Raw genomic sequence first — 16,749 nt, 5'->3', positions numbered from 1 at the left:
TTATTCTTAGGTGCAAATAAAAATCGGGGGAGTTGGGCAGTGATGTTTATTTTGTTTCTAAAGGTCTGCGTCTGTGAAGGACGAATTGGTACAAAACGCCCTGTCGGGAAGATCTTAACCATGTTCCTAGCGCCTCGTCTCTTTATTTTTGCTGGCGGTGTGAAACACATGGCCATGGAGAAGATCTTATCACTTGACTCCCAAAGAAACGGTTTTTCTTTAAGGGTTTCTCAATGAACCGAAAGTTTTCGTCACCGAATGAGGTCGGCGTTTTTTTAGTCACAAATTTATGCGGCTAGTTGAGTATTTCTTTCATCTCTAAAATATCTAATGAAAACCATTCCTTTCTTCGCATAGCAATGGAAAAGTAACCACCAGAAGTCAAATATGTAGTATCATTTTAAAAAAATAATGCTAGATTTACCTTTTCATTAGATCTCATACAGATTGAATTTGGATAAATCTATCTACTTCAAAGTTTTAGGGGTGCTAAAAAACAATTTTCCCATCGTTAAAAAAATCCACGGAGAAACCACCCCCCTCAATTACGACGCTTCGTAGTTATACAAAATCGCCAAAAAAATATCGATGTGGTAATACGATCGTTTTTATTCAAAACATGAAATGTTTTTTGAAATATAACGTGCTTACTATTTTTGGGCCGCATGAAGAAAGAAATTGTACATATTTTATTTATTTTTGTGAGAAAATAAAGTTTTAAAATATTTGCAATACTTCCGAAACGTCATCCGGGTATATGTGATAAAGATATTTGAAATGTGTAGAAGTATTTATACATGTTGATATTATCTCTCGAAAAAAAAAATTGTATATATATTTTTATGAGAGAACGCTATATATTTTACTTCCACTATGTTTTAATTCCACTAAAAGATGATGTACATATTTTAGTACTTCTTGCATGAAATATATCAGGAGTTCAAAAATATTCACTGTAATTTCTTCAATTCAGGAACCATATCTTCTGGCGCTATATAGAACCTATTAAGGGTGCTGCGTGTTCAGTCCACCTATGAAAACGTCTTAGGGCGGTCAAATTTTGCAGCACATTTTGCAAGCGTTGATTGGGTATTGGGTACTAATGCGTTTTGCCCACTACGGGTGCTCGGTTTGGTTCTCCTGAGGTACCCAGTTTTTGTGACTTAAAAGGTGTCTCACCCGCACCCCTGTAGGTGCAAAACAGCCCCGTTGGAATGGTTATTTTGTTTTGTCACTGTAAGAGATGATCATAGATGGACTGTGACAGGCACCTCTAAAACTTTCAGTGATTTTCTGTCGAGAAATAGAGGAAAGAAAAGAAAGTCCCTGACAAGGTAGATCAGACAAAAAAAACACATCCCGGAGTTATTATTATTATCACATACTAAAAATATATACTCGTTATATTACACCAAGTTAACCAACTTCAAATAAATAATAATTTATATATAAAAAAGAAAGCAGATAAAAGTATCAAATACACTGTCACAAAATTGCTTTCCGATCTTGTCGAGAAAAAGGGAAATATATAGAAAAGATTAACATTCTGCTTTTTGTTAACTTCATATAGACACATAAAAACAAGTCAAGGAAAGATTTAACCATCTTTTAAATCTTAAAACACTATACTTGAGTAAAAATCTGTCACCTTTCCCTTTTCCCTGTTTGTGACACAATGTAAATTTACCTGAAATACACCACATTACCACTTCCGCATAAAAAGGTTGGCGTACACTTACAAAACCGTCTGTCTGCTGGTGTCTAAACTCGTAGGGCTGAATTCCAAACTCTTCCCGAATTTGGTGTGTGCGTGTGTCTTTAAAATATCCAGTTCTGTGAACCAGTCAATACCGGCTTCTTTTTCATAACCACTTAAACAATGATAGGTGCATATTTTTTATTTACAACATGTAGATTGCATTAAAATTTTTGAAAGAGTTTATTGCCAATATGACGAAAGACAGGATGCACACGTGAAGGACGTTGCTACCAAGTTTTTTAGGAGGACATATATAATACAAAATATAGTACGAGAACTCCTGCTTAAGATAGGGTTGCCATCGTTAGTCAGAAAAATAATTCCATGATTTTTTTTGGTTGATTTTTGTTGATTTTGTTGATTTTTGTTAATTTTGCCATGATTAAAATTTGAATAAAAATTTCGCATGAAAACCCAGAAAAGCTGTATATATGTGTGTTAAATTTTGCTTGCCGTATTGACATTCAAAATTATTTACTAACTAAAGCAGAAAAATATAGCTATAATGCATAAAACATCGAAATTAAAAAGTAAAAAATACAAAAACTCCATTATTAAATCCTTCTTCGCCCACTCATTCTCCCTGATCGAATTTCAAATTCCCTGATTTCTCTAAACAGGTGGCATCTCCGTAAAAAGATCGTGTGACCACCATCACATCCAGAAAACGCGTGTATATGCTTTTAAAGAATGACATACTCATTCACACACTCCGTATATTCAACTATGGATATTGTATATGTTTAGTATATTAATTGATGTAAAGGGGCTTGAAAAATATAACAACCCTAACCTCCCAACAGCCCGTTTATCACCTTCCACAATGTGGTTCTTTATTCCAAAAATGAATAGGGTTTTTTACATTACACAGCACATTTTTGACGGCTCCTTTGGATGATCAACTTTAGCAGAGGCTTCTTTTTGTCTTTCAGCCTGCTTTTGCGCGACTACTGCTAAATAATATTCTTTATCAGCCCGTGGAACGTCGTCGTTTTCGTAGTCCTTTGGTTGTTCGTGGGTATGACGATTAAGAGCACTTTTCGTACTAAAATGCACTCCATTCTGTTGATGGATATTTTCTTCCAAGTACTCTTCGTTAATATATCTATTTTGTTTCTCGTCGTTCTGGATTATATACGTGCTCTCCTCGTCTGGGTTACTCTCCGTTTCGTCTAAACTTTCGTTGCTATCCTGTTCGGAAGAGTCTTCTACGGAACTAATTTCTTCTAAACCTTTCGCAATCAAAGAATACTGTGTGTGTTCTCGAGAAATTCTCGGACGACTCTGTTTTATTACAACCTTGTGTTTGACAGGTGAATCAATACGCCGCTCTCTGCTTTCCACTTCATCACGTAAACTTGATTGTAATGCATCGGCAAGTTTATCGACGATTCGATCAGCATGTTTTGAGTCTTTTTCTTTTGACAACGACAATAAACTTAAGGAATCCTTGTAAAACGAAATCGCTCTCTCGTAGTTTTTCTGGCGAAAATAAATCGCAGCTAATCCTTCCGTAGCTAGACACTGCGACTCTTTGTCTCCGCAATCTTTTGCTGCTTGCACGGCATGTTGAAATGAAGCGATAGCTTCATTGTAACTTTCTTTTTTCGTTTGTGCGAAGGCTAAATTGCAAAACACTTGTGTTTGAGCTTTCCTGTCACCAACCTCACCTAAAATAAAGCGGCAGAATATACCTTAATGTATGAAGTTTTCGCAATGTGCGCCATTCGCGACATTTATTTATTTATTTCAATACACGTTTCCCGAATTACATGTTTTTTAAAATTTTAGAATTTTGATGTTTTGATTTTAGGATCATACTTAACATCATTGGATTGTTGTGTGTAAAATTTTGTGTGAAAATGCTGCTTTGGTGGTATTAATATTACGGTCAAAATGTTCTTAATTTCCTGCTTCCACTAATAAGCCTCGGTTTTAAGCAGAGTTAAATTAGAAAAATTAAAATTAAATTAAAAAACCTGTTGTAACAGGTTGTTTGTTTGTTGTATGAATCTAAAGATTTCACCATCAAAGAAAACTAATTTGGGAAAGGTGTATTAATTAGTAAAAATGAAAATATTTTGCGGGAAATTAATTTCGTTAATACATCGTTTAAAAATGTTGAGTTATAGCTAACTAAGAATTTCTAAATACTTGACATTTATCTTATAGGTAGGTTTTAACGAAGATTAATTTTAAACAATAAAGCTGTTCACGATAATGTATTTTCGCGAATTAGCCAAAAACACATTTTATAACTGCGATCAAATTTTGCAAATTACGTGTCGATTCGCGAAATCCGCAAAAAATAATTCCCCTAAGGTACTCACCGTAGAGATCAGCCGCAAATTGATGAAAGGTGATGGCGCGATCATAAAGCATCAAGTAATTACAAGTGGCACCGATATTTTGCATAATCGTAGCTTTTAGGGATTTGTCTATGACGAGAGCTTGTTCCAAACATTTTAAGGCTTGCTCGAAACACTCTGCTGCTGACTCGTAAAGTTTTTCAGAAATATATAATAAGCCAATATCATGGTAGATCTTTGCTAAAAGAAAATAGGGAGTAAGTAATAAAAGTAAACAAATAGCACGGTAAGTGTAAATAAATACAAACAAATAAAAAAAAAAAAGAAGAGAAAAAATAAAATTGATATGACAATGTTGTTGGTGTTGGACTGAACACAGTGTGGTCCTTGCGAGACAGAGGTACTATATATATTCGTATAGACCCGCATTTAGGGTTAATAAGTCATTGATTGCCCCATTAAATGCCCCCAGAAATATTTTCAAATAAGGCCTTTTTTTGAAGAAAACAAAAAGATTGATGGAAGGCAAGTTACATATTGATATGGTTCAGGAAATAACTCTTTGTCGTATTCTTAAACAGTTTGTAGGTTTGAAATTTGGCTGAAAGTTAAAGCAACTGCCCAAGTTATAAGTTTGTAAAATTTAGCAACAAAGTCTCAAACCCGGATAATATGCTTCGTTCTTAACAAAAACTGGTTACCGTAAAATGCTAACCTGTTTCATCAAGAGCGGTAATATTTTATATCTATCGTCCAGATTGTTATCAATTTTAAGACATTACCAGTAAAAGTATATCTATTTATCTATTAAAGTATATATATTTTTGAGTAAAAGGCTAGCTTTAAACATTGTTTTTAACAAAATTAAAAATATAGATAATTTTATAAAGTCAGTATACCTTGTAAATGCTTGTCCTCGATTTCTTGACACACATCTAAGAGTTGATCCAACAATTTGGCACAGCCGTCAATGTCACCAATCTCAGACAACACGCCTGTTGCACTTACTAAACTTAAGGCCTGGCTGTTTTTATCACCAAGTTCATTGTATATTTCCTGAGATTTAACGTACATGTCGTATGTGTCTTTCAAGCGATATTTTAAATGATAACACACTGCCAGTTTACACAGACATCCTCCTTCCAAACGTTTTGCAGAGAGCTCATGGTAGGAGATCTGTGCTTTTTCGTATCCAACAATAGCTTTGTCTATATTTCCAAGAGCATGATTAGCAATGCCAATGTTATACCACAGGTCCGCATAATTCTCTATTCCATCATCCACACCGTCAGGTGGAATGGCCTGTTCAAGGTATTTTAGTCCCAACTTTGATTGCTGGCAAGCTACATAACATGCCCCAAGATTGAAATAACAACCTCGTCTCATAAAGTCATCTTTTGTTTGCTCAGCTAAATTACAAACATGTCGAAATATTTCGCTTGCTTCATCTGGGGAACCATTCGCCAATGTTTTATGGCCAATTTCTGTTAGGGTAGTGATTTGCCTTTTGAGATCATCCAGAGGTTCCTCCATTTACACAAATTCTTGCATTACTGGATTATGAAAGTTGTGTTTAAAATTTAATGCTATAATTATATATATTTTTTAGCATGCTAAAAAATAATTTTGAGGGCCCCTTGACAAATGATTTTTGTCCTTTTTATTGGCATATATATATAGTCAGTTGATATTTGACCCCTCTCCCCACCCTCTGTTATTGGCTGAAAAAATGTTAAAAAGAAGTGAAATGCCAAAAACAGTAAAAATTATTATTATTGAACATTCCAGTCCTGTAAATAATAGAAGTTGTTTCTGAAATTAGTTCTTCTCTACCAATTTTCTACGAGAAATATAATTGGTTAGCATCACCCGACCGACTCACTTTGAAAGGTGAAAGTTGAGTCAGGGAGTCGGTAAATTTGTAAAAAATAAACCAAACAATCCACAAACAATCTTCGACAAGCAAAATCCACCATTTACCTTTTCAGTAGTCCTCCGAATTACGGTTGTTACATCCGAATGTTATTTCGATAGGGAACTGTGCTGCGCTACTCAGTGCTATATTTTCCTGCTTCGCATTTTATATGGCAATACAAGCGAAAACCATGGGAAAAACATTGACTGACAAAAATCGAACTTATAACGGAGGCTTAAAAAACAGCTGGCGTACATTTGAAACGAATAACAAAATATGGCTGGGAAATATAGTATTTTTGTAATTTTTTGGGAAAAATTTTTATCCATCTGACCGACCGACTCACTTTTGTAATTAGAAATGACGCTAACCAAACATATTTTCGACGGTGGCCCAATCTAGAGAAAGAGGGTGCCAATAAGCCACAAACGCCCGCATATATACGGGCGAGTTTGGGCGACTTTTCAAATAAAATTAGCGGTTGACCCCCGAAACCACCCGCACTTTCCCGAACTCGCCCGGAACATTTCTGAAATGCAATTTCTTGTAGCAAACCATGCGGACGATAGTTGGAAAGAAGGCACTTGAAGAGAAAGGAGTTAATAAAGTTTATATATAAGTTATTCATAAAGTAAACTTTACCAAAAACCATCAAAAACAGTTCTTTTAAGAACTTTGCTACCACATAGTAAGTTTATTTTAATTTTTATAGTTTTTTTGAATCATATTAGTGTCTGTTTTTTTTTTCTCGGGCATTGTTCGGGCCTATGCGGGTTTTATCAGGCGAATACTTTATTTTTTTAAAACGCGAACTCGCCCGAAAACGCCCGTATTTTTTACGGCGTATGCGGCTCATCGGCACCCTCGTTCTAGAAAGAAGGTGCCAATAAGCCGCAAACGTCCGCATATATAAGGGTGAGTTCGGGTGAATTTTCGAATTAAATTGACGGTTGTCCGCCGAAACCGCCCGCACTTTCCCGACCACGCCCGGAACATTCATGAAATGCAACACCTTGTAACATAAAGATGGCGACGACACAGTTGAAAGAACGCGCTTGAAGAGAAAGGAGGTAATAAAGTTTATATATAAGTTATTTATCAAGTAAATCTTATCAAAAACCATAAAAAACAGTTCTTTTAAGAACTTAGCTACCATAAAGTTAGTTCATTTTAATTTTTATACTTTTTTAAATAATTCTTCGAGAGTCATTTATGATGAATCTTTTTTTTTTAGGCATTGTTCGGGACTATGCAGGTTTTTTCGGGCAAATACCTGAATTTTTTTTAAAACACCGAACTCACCCGAAAACGCCCGAACTTTTTACGGCGTATGCGGCTTATCGGCACCCTCGTGTTCTAGAGACCCCTCACAAAGACACTAATTTTTTTGGGCTGACTATTGGTGTCAAAATAACTTTCTGGATCAGCCACTGGTTAAGGTGGGAAAAATTACTCCAGATCTCAGATGGCGAGTCTCTGTGTTTGTGAAGGGGCAATATAATTGTGAGAATTAATTTTCTCAAGGTAGCTAGCTCATTTGCTAACAGGGTTTCCACAGCAGACTGCTAAAAATGTAAAAACAGAGTCAAATAGAAGTTAAAAAACACTTAAACCACAATTTTAATGGACTTCTGAGATCTTTTGTGGTTCATACAGACAACACTACAACAACAGAAACGATTGTCAAATGCCAAATCCATCACTCGTCTATCCGCAGGCGCACCAGTTACAAATTTCAATTAAAAACATGGCTAAGTAAGGCATTTTCAAAACATTCCAACGTGTCTCACTAAAATCCTCAGCACCATGAGTTTATTGCACAAAGATATCTGGCGTAACGAGGCAAGTTAGCCATGCAGATTTTGTTTACAATTTCCACAGTAACGTTTATTCAATTTTCTTAATAATTGTCGATTTGTTTAGTTTTACCAACTTAAAAGGATAGAACTAACGCAACTAAAGTGACGTTATGAAGTGCATATGTCAAATATGTCGTTGTGGGTAAGTTTTCTTCATACTACTTTCCTACTTACTTCCTAGAGAGATGCTGAACTGCAGCCCTCTGAGCTACTTCATGTAGATAGACGTGCATATTTTACATGGCTAGCCTCAAAACATAGGGGATATATCCTATCTATATTTTTCAGGAAGGGCTATGGCTTAGATGGGTAGTCAGAGTGTTTTATCCTCATTTTAACTTCCAGAAACGGCCTATACACAGTATACACCATCCCCAAAATCCCCCCCCCCCCCACATGGCTTTGTTTAACCCAGGGCTGTAGTAACATTATCTCGACCATATTAAATTGTAGCCAAAGGGCGATTAAACCCTATCTCCTGCACAACCACAAAGCTACTCACCAATATGTAGGTCTGAACTACAAAATTACTTGACAAAAAAACACATGAAACCAATCTGGTCTTTTAATGTTGTCAATGAAACCAGAAGAAAACCACTGTTTGTGTTATTTGAGCCAGATCATTATAGCTACAAAATTTAAGGACAAAACTAAATGTAGAGAGAGAGGGGAGGAGCAACTGAAATATTGATTTTTCTTATGGTTCTTGTCATAACAAGTGAATACTAAATGGATAATGAAATCATTAAACCTCAATTCCAAAATTCAAAAAAGGAACATTGAAAAACATTGCAGCTAGCCAACAAGCCAACTGCAATTACACTGAAAAAAAGGAGAAAATTGTTATTTTAGTTGTATCTAAATATATTTTTTTACAAAATTTATAGTTTATATTTTAAAACTGATTTTCATACAAAAATAATTTTTTATATAGCTATATAGTAGATATATTTGCGTTTCATCACCTATACACAGCACCATTGTATTTTATGTTCATTAAAAAAAAGAAGACAGGATGTTCAAAATTTATAGAATAGGGTATTTAAGGGCTCTGATTCGAAAAAGGAGGGCTCTAGAATTAGCGTCAGAACTAAATCAAAGCCTGAGAGAAATGGATATGCGAGAAGCTCCAAGATATAAAAAAGTTTCACACCAACTATCTCACATTGCATTTTATTACTATCATAATATCATGGTCACGATCATAATATCAAACATATCCTATGAAATGATATGAGTCTCACATTAACTTTTCTCATCATAAAGTGTCGCAACTCTGCACCAACTTCTCGTATGGCTTTCTTCCACCATTTGCCAAATACCTTTTAATTCACTGAACTAAAACTGAACCACCCCCCCAAAAATGTGCGGCTACAGTAATTGGACAGGTTTACAGGTGAAGAAAATTCAAATCCTTATATAGATCAAGGTTGTCTTGTGAAGAGGAATGCCATTAAACCAGCATAATGTTATTAACCAAGCCAGTTGCATGGAATGTAGTCATAAAAAATTAAAGTAAACTACTAAAGAAGATCTATATACAATGAGTAGCTAGGTAGGGGAATTATTGTTTATTGTCTAGCAGATAAAGTAGCTCAATTTAATCTGGAGTTCAAATTAACTAGTAAACAGAAACAACTGGCAATGAGAGCCATGACTCTGGGTACACAATGATCTGGCTAACTAAGGCCAGATATTGAAGTGTAGAAACAAAAGTGAACTGAAGATATTGCTTTAACTTTATCCAACCAGCCATCAACCTATAGCAACTGCAAATTTTAGCTCCATGAATAGCTGTTGTACTATATTTGTACTATTTATATATGAAGTTTTTGAGCTGATATTGAAGTGAATATAGTTCTGAAATATATGTATCTAAACATCTAAATAAAATAAAAATCTAAACAAGTGGTGAGATGTTATTGGTGGATGTGAATTACTTGTCAGCAAACATTTAATCTGATCTAGACCGTTTTAGTTCTCAACTCACAGACTGAACTAGGTGTCAGATTTTACGAGACAAGTGGAGGAAATTCACTTTTCTGTCGTTTTTCAAAGAGACCCATTACTTGAGTGTCATTTTGGCAACAAGAACAACAATAAAGTAATTCCAATCAATGCATGTTTGTAATATCTATACATTGGTTGAGTTGGAATACGAATGTCCCAATTTGATATGCAGTTTGATTAAATCTGTATATCTTTAAATTTGTTAAATAACTATTATACTTTGTATTAGAAGTCTAACATTATCTTATACATTGTGACCCTTTGAAAATGAGTTCTTTGGCCATTGTATAGTGTAGAAGTTAAGCATCCTCCACTTGTTAACTAACTAACACTTTTGTATAGGTCCCTGCAATTATTCTACCTCCAAAACTTAATCCTTACAAGCTTAATTAACTTGTGCATGTTAAGTTTCAGGTTTTTAAAATAGAAAGCTCACACGTTTTTAAAAGCTGTATTTCCACTCAATATCAATTCGGATTGGATCAGATCAGAGAGGAAAAAGAAAAATATCTTAATTATTCTTTTGTTTTTATAATTTTTTCCTGACAAAGGATGGACTGTTAGGTCAAATTTCGTACAACAGGGAACTGGTAATTATTAGCATTTTTTTTACATAAGTTGTGGAAAATTTATATGACTAGTGCTCTATTTTATGATTTTGTTTTTTACTATGCTACCATAACAACTATACATAATTTAAAGAAGAACACTGATTGAAGTTTGTGTGAATTAAACACCAGTAAATTATTTATATAATGCACCGCACGTTTTTTTAAAACAATTTTATATTTTTTATCCAATTCATAAAACTGTGTCAAGCATTCGCCCTAATTTCTTGATTCAAGAAGTATTCGGGCGGTAATTTATACTTTACGAAGTATTTAGATTTAAACAACTCCTGAAACTTAGCCGTCTTTATACCTTAGATTGAATTCCTTTATTGATATTATAAGCTAAAACATCAGTCAGTCATCCATTTAAAACTTGAGCAGACAATTTAATAAAACACACTTCAAATTAAGGATATAATAGACAAGTACCAATATCGCATAAATTATAAACTTAATCTCAGATCGTATTTTTTGCATTTTTTATTACCATTTATTAAGAGGGAAGTTCCAACTTGTTTCTTATGTATAAATATTTTCTATAAAATTAGTAATACTTTTAAATATTTGTTTCTTACTTAAGTCTAAACAAATAAACCCAGCAGTGAAAATGTTTATGAAAGAATATTTTTGTGTTGTTCTGTATTGATGTATGTATGGTGTTTCCTTTACGTGCAATAATACTGACAAACTGGCAAAAGTTAACACATTCAGTACTTATACGGTGCCTGAAATGACCTCCACACTGAAAGTACTGAAATTGAGAGTCAGATTTTATACATTATGCTGGTAATTCTAGGCATATGATAAAATTAGGGCCTCTTAAACATTTTTCGAATCCATTATGAAAGGTATATAAATAGCTGTTTTATTTGCTTTAGCAAACATCGCTGTCCACACTACATGCCAACAAGACCACAAGTTACAAACAAAGGACCATGTGCTTTATCAGAATATCAAGAGGGTTATAAGACCAGCAAAGGAGAACGTATTATTGTCAATCGTCCTCAGGATAACCTTAAGCATGATGGTGATGGAGATTACATCACCAGCCATAAGGAGAACTTTCATGCTCATGAGCATCAACCACGTGTTGATCACCGACCAACCGAGCAATACGTTAAAAGAGAAGAGCCGATGGATCTGAGTACAGAATATGGAACAAAATACTTAAAAGGGAAGGGAGAAGTCGCTCCTCTTCCGCAATATTTTAAAAAGAAAACTCAACCCTTTGGGAATGAGGAGGAATTAAAAGGTAAATCTGTCACGCACGAAGACTATGAAAATAAAGGCCTCAACCCGAGGCCACATCTTTACAAGTTACGTGATAATCACACGCTTTCAAATGCTCCAATGGACGAAAAGTCGACGCACCAAGCAGATTATCAAGGCCTGTATGGAGATAGATCTCACATTGTGCCAAGGCGAGCTGATAACTTGGATGGAAAAGGTGATTTTAAAATCTGCTTTCATTGTTTTACTTTTTCCCGGAATAAATAACACTCTTTCATATTAATGAGCGTTGTATAATGGGACTCTTCCGTCCGAGGCATTAAAAAACCTGCGTTTTTTTTCTTTATAGGACCTGGACAGTTTGAAACAACACATCATGAACACTTTGTGAAACATACTCAGAGACCAAGATCATCCAAAGGTATGTAGAAAAATTTTTTAAATCGCTTTTCGCGAATTTTAAATCCCCAAACAATTTTGCAAGGACACTAAATGGCGTTTTTATTAAATTTCGAACTAATTAAAGAAATTTTTGATACAAACTTTCTTCCTCCTGTCCGACCTGAAAAAATTCATGCTTTTTTATCTTTTTTACTTTGGGTCAAAATAGCTTGACAACGACTTAAATTAGCAAATTTCTCCAAAGCCAGATCAACTTCAAAGCGAAAGCGAAACAACCTTCAAACCCAAATATACCCTTTTTGCAACTTTTGACTTATAACGCTAAGCACGAATAAATCGTCTATGCCGAATGTAAATCGCTTTAAACAGCTCAGCAGCATGTACCAGAGCTTTCTTCGCCGCCAGTGTAAATGTCGAAAAGACAAGAGACCTTGAAACAAGGTTGCGAAGATCCGACCTTCGACCTTCCTTCGGCTTTACTTTTTAATCACCTATGTTCTTTATAGGGTGGAAAACTGAATATATACCTAACAACCAACCGTTTTCTGGACAATCAATGGTGCAGACGGACTATAAGCACCACAAAAATGCGTCGAAATCACATCCTGTCAAATACGACAACGGCCTTTTTAACTCTGATCAGCAGTTAGACGATGAAACCACACATGGTGCCACATACAAACACTGGCAGGTGCAAAGAAATGTGGCTAAGCGAGACCAAGACGTATACAGACCCCCGTCGGCCGCCATGGATATGCAAAAGACATCAGACGATTACAAAAATTTCGGACGGCGTGGCGCGGCAAAATCATTACGGCCGAAGACAAATGTCAATTTCGGTGATGAATTTGACGGCGTCACGTCGTACGCCGATGGTTACGTCAAACATCAAATTTCACCACGACATAAAACTCAGCGCAGCAGAGATTACTACTCGTCCAATGTTCCATTCGACTCGACAACAGAGAGCAAAGATAACTACAAAAAACAAAACGTCGCTCCTGCACAGATGATAAAACGGGAACATGAAATATTTGATACAAAGAAACCATTTGCCAACAAGACGTCCTACGGAGAGCAGTTCGAATCAAAGAAATTGCCTGAATGCCCAAGTTCAAAGATAGTTATGAATAACTTTGCCGGGTATGATCTTATCGATGACTTTATCAACGGCCACCGATTTCTAATTAAAAATGGCGAAGTGAGTACAGCATCGAGCTTTCGTGGAGACACCCCTCCTCTTCCACCAATCGGAGGTGGAAAAAACACCACAGAAGTTTATGTCAAAGTGTAATTTTGTTCACTTGAGTAATTTGTTGATAAAAATTAGCAAAAATTCAGCAAAAATAAGTTTAATCTGCTTTGCAAAACGTCAACATAGGCTTCTTCCTAAACCAGTTAATTCGTATTATTTTTAGTAGCCTGCTATAAATTATAGATATCTTTAAATTTTTAAACTTAAAAATTAAAGTCCAGGACTCGTAAAAATTTTGACTTTTAAGTTTAGCATATTTTTAAGTTTTTCCTATTGTGGAGATCACCGATTTTTAATTGTAATATAAAGAATTTTGTAATTTTTTTTTACCGCTATTTCTCCGAATTATGTTGAGATGATGTCACTAAGTGACACAAAAATAGCTGTATTTACCTTACGTATTTAAGAAACACTTAATTGTTAAAATTACATCCCGTAAAATTCTATCTGGACAAAACTGCTTTCATGAAAGCAGTTTTGTCCAGAATTCTATCCTGTTTTACAAGGTTGTGGGATACAGTAAATTATAATATATATTCTTTATTAGTATATTTATGCGTGGAATTTATTTAAAGATTTTTAGAGATTTTTTTGTTTTGTTCTGTTTTTTATTTAGAAACACTTTCTCTAAAAACTATATACTTCTCTCCATCGCAAGGGTAAGAGTAGTTAATAATTTTTTTTGCCAGCGTCATCTTCTGGTAAATAAAACAGCCCTGGGATGGAGGATATTTACAATTTATTTCTTAACTCGCACTTAATTTGTATTAATGCTTTGAATGAAAAAAGAAAATAAATTTGTATATAACAAAATGAATGTTGTTTTTTCTGCATATAGAATACGACATCACATGCGCACATTAAAAAAGTTAGAAATTTTTGAAAGCGCGCATGCGCTAACAAAAAAGCTCGCGCGCTTTTTTTGTCATAGCGAAAAATTAGTTGAATGAAAACAAGTCGTAACTGTAAGCACCGTCAATTTCTCTTTTTTAAATCAGTGTTAATCCCGCACCAACCGCGTCCCATCAGAACAGACCGTCGTGAAAGGTCGATTTTCAACAAAAAATCTTCACTGTTGTTGAGCCATCGTTATTTGAGTTATATTTACGAAAGATAAAATATGGAACACGAGTGTCATTAAATGCAGTTTAAAATTTAGTCGATGTTAAATTAATTATTTTCAAATACTGTAAATGACTATTTAACTCACAGGGTGCTTATTTAATCTTGCGATCTTATTAATGGGCGTTTTATCGGACTGGACGCTTATTGAATCCATTTATAAAAAGTGGTACCCAGCTTTTTAAAACTTCAACAAAGTTTAATACTAAAATTGTGAACTGTAACAAAGTATGTCGTTTATAATACCATCAGTATACGAAACCTAATGATAAGACCAAAGACGTAAATATACAACAACAATATCAGCTCTGGCAATGTCACACCGAAACTTTCTTTAAAACACACACACACGTATTTTGAAGCATAAGAATCTTTAAAAAGTTCTTAAAAACGAAATTTTTAACCATATTAACTTTACTTGTATCGAGGCAAAAAGTCCTATTCGACTAAAAACCTTTTTAGACTCTGGCTTGATAGGGTTTGTTATTAGAAAAAATACATATAACTCTCGCTCTACCGGTAAGCTTTAACAAGCGTGATTGGTTGAAAATTCGTGCAACAATAACAAAGATGGTAACCCTTAATTACGACCTTGGTAAGTTAATAATTTATTCGACAGTAAACAGCTTGAGATCCTAATCGAATATGATCGTGAGAAAAGAGAAACTGTAATGAATTGAAAGAGTTATTTTTAGTACTTAATCCATGCAAGAAATAGCGTTAAACAAATTAACTAAACGAAGCTGATGTGTAAACATATGGTACCGGGAAAACAAACTGCGAACGTATTTGTTTCAAAGTTATTAAAAGTAGAGTAGAGAAGAAAAATGGTCGATGATTTTTAGAAAGACGGAATGAATTTAAAAAAAATTTAGTTAAAGAATATTACACACATAATTCGGTTTGAATACATTTTCTGTCACCTTTGATGGTGTGAGGTATCGGATTGCAAAACATAGCCATGTATGTTTACCCGGGCTTAATTAAATGTTACGACCTGGAAAGGGAGGGGGGGGAGGGGGGTTTCTTATGCAATCGAACTTTGCACATTTGTAAGATGTCTTTAAGGTAACAAATCCCTAGCAACACATTTTAGTGCTGTCGTCATACCATTCGCTTGAAATTTGTCCATAATATTTTGGTATGGGTTTGTGTTAGGTATTATACTACTGTGCCAAATTCAAATTACGATTGTAGTCCAGTATGTACTTTGTATACCCTACAAATAGTGAAAAAAAGATGGCGGATGAGCAGTTTGTGTTAAAGAAAACAAAACAGCATAAAAAAGATGGGAAATGTTCAGAACCTCAAGAATACCATGAAAAAATTGATATGCTTAAAAAACTAGAACTTTACCAACGAAAAACATTGTTGAATCAACAGCTCACTTATAAAAGAAGCGTTGAGAGATATACAAAATCACCCAGCACCAGACCGAGGTCGAGTTCTTGTCCAGAGGCGACGTTCTTTCCACCTTCCCCATCTTGCACTCAAACGAGAAATGCGCACGCTAAAGATAATGTTGCTGTGCAACCAGAAACAATTGTTACGGAAGAATGTGGACATGCTTCGAAATATGAAGAAAGTGAAAGAGAAGAAGTACATGAAGAAATAGTATACGAGGAACAAACAAACAAAAGAAGACGTTGCATTCTAATGTGCTTTTAAGAGTTTATTTTACCTTAAAATACCGAAATCAAGCGCACCCGATTATAAGCGCACCCGATTATAAGCGCACCCGTTGTTAAGCGCACCAAATCTTTACCGAAATTTTATTGCCGTTTATAAGCGTACCCTCAGATAAGCGCATATAGGGAAAGGAGATATAGAATACAATGTTTGTTTCACTTAAAATGCAAGATTTTTTTTCTGCTTCTTTAATTTTGTTACGGATATAGTTTTTATAATTTTTTACAGCATATATATAATATCTACACGAAAGTTCAATCCCTCCTCCAGGGACCCAAGTGTCTTCAGGAACACGACGCTGTTCACCAGTAATGACTGCTTTCATCCATAAAAATTGCCACTCATTTATCATTGGATACAAATTCTTGGCCAATATGATACACAAATAAAGTACATACATCATCGAAAAAAAATTATTTATTTTTCTTTCTTTTTTTTCCTTGCACTTTTTTTTATACTCGTTTATAAGTGCACCCGTGGATAAGTGCACCCGTGGATAAGTGCACCCGTGGATAAGCGTATCAAAATCTTGCTATCACCACTGATAAGCGCTGCGCTTGACTTCGGTATTTTACGGTAAGCCACAAC

General features: G+C 34.8%; 2 protein-coding genes across 2 annotated transcripts; one reads left to right on the top strand and one right to left on the bottom strand.

The window, feature by feature from the left end:
- Positions 1–2,111: 2,111 nt before the first annotated feature.
- LOC130641764 (tetratricopeptide repeat protein 24-like) lies at positions 2,112–5,690 on the bottom strand. Its single transcript, XM_057448715.1, has 3 exons — positions 4,968–5,690; positions 4,090–4,308; positions 2,112–3,429 (listed from the first exon to the last, which is right to left on the bottom strand). The coding sequence occupies exons 1-3, from the start codon at positions 5,599–5,601 to the stop codon at positions 2,618–2,620; spliced, it is 1,665 nt and encodes a 554-aa protein (XP_057304698.1). The 5' UTR covers positions 5,602–5,690; the 3' UTR covers positions 2,112–2,617.
- A 1,915-nt stretch (positions 5,691–7,605) lies between these two features.
- On the top strand, positions 7,606–13,509 carry LOC130641775 (stabilizer of axonemal microtubules 1-like). The gene is made up of 4 exons (XM_057448726.1): positions 7,606–7,984; positions 11,342–11,910; positions 12,043–12,114; positions 12,602–13,509. The coding sequence occupies exons 1-4, from the start codon at positions 7,953–7,955 to the stop codon at positions 13,387–13,389; spliced, it is 1,461 nt and encodes a 486-aa protein (XP_057304709.1). The 5' UTR covers positions 7,606–7,952; the 3' UTR covers positions 13,390–13,509.
- Positions 13,510–16,749: the final 3,240 nt, after the last annotated feature.

This window comes from Hydractinia symbiolongicarpus, chromosome 1, assembly GCF_029227915.1.
Source record: "Hydractinia symbiolongicarpus strain clone_291-10 chromosome 1, HSymV2.1, whole genome shotgun sequence".
Taxonomy (NCBI): Eukaryota; Metazoa; Cnidaria; class Hydrozoa; order Anthoathecata; family Hydractiniidae; genus Hydractinia; species Hydractinia symbiolongicarpus.
The sequence above is the reverse complement of the archived record's forward strand: the minus strand, read 5'-3'. Positions and strand labels throughout refer to the sequence as shown.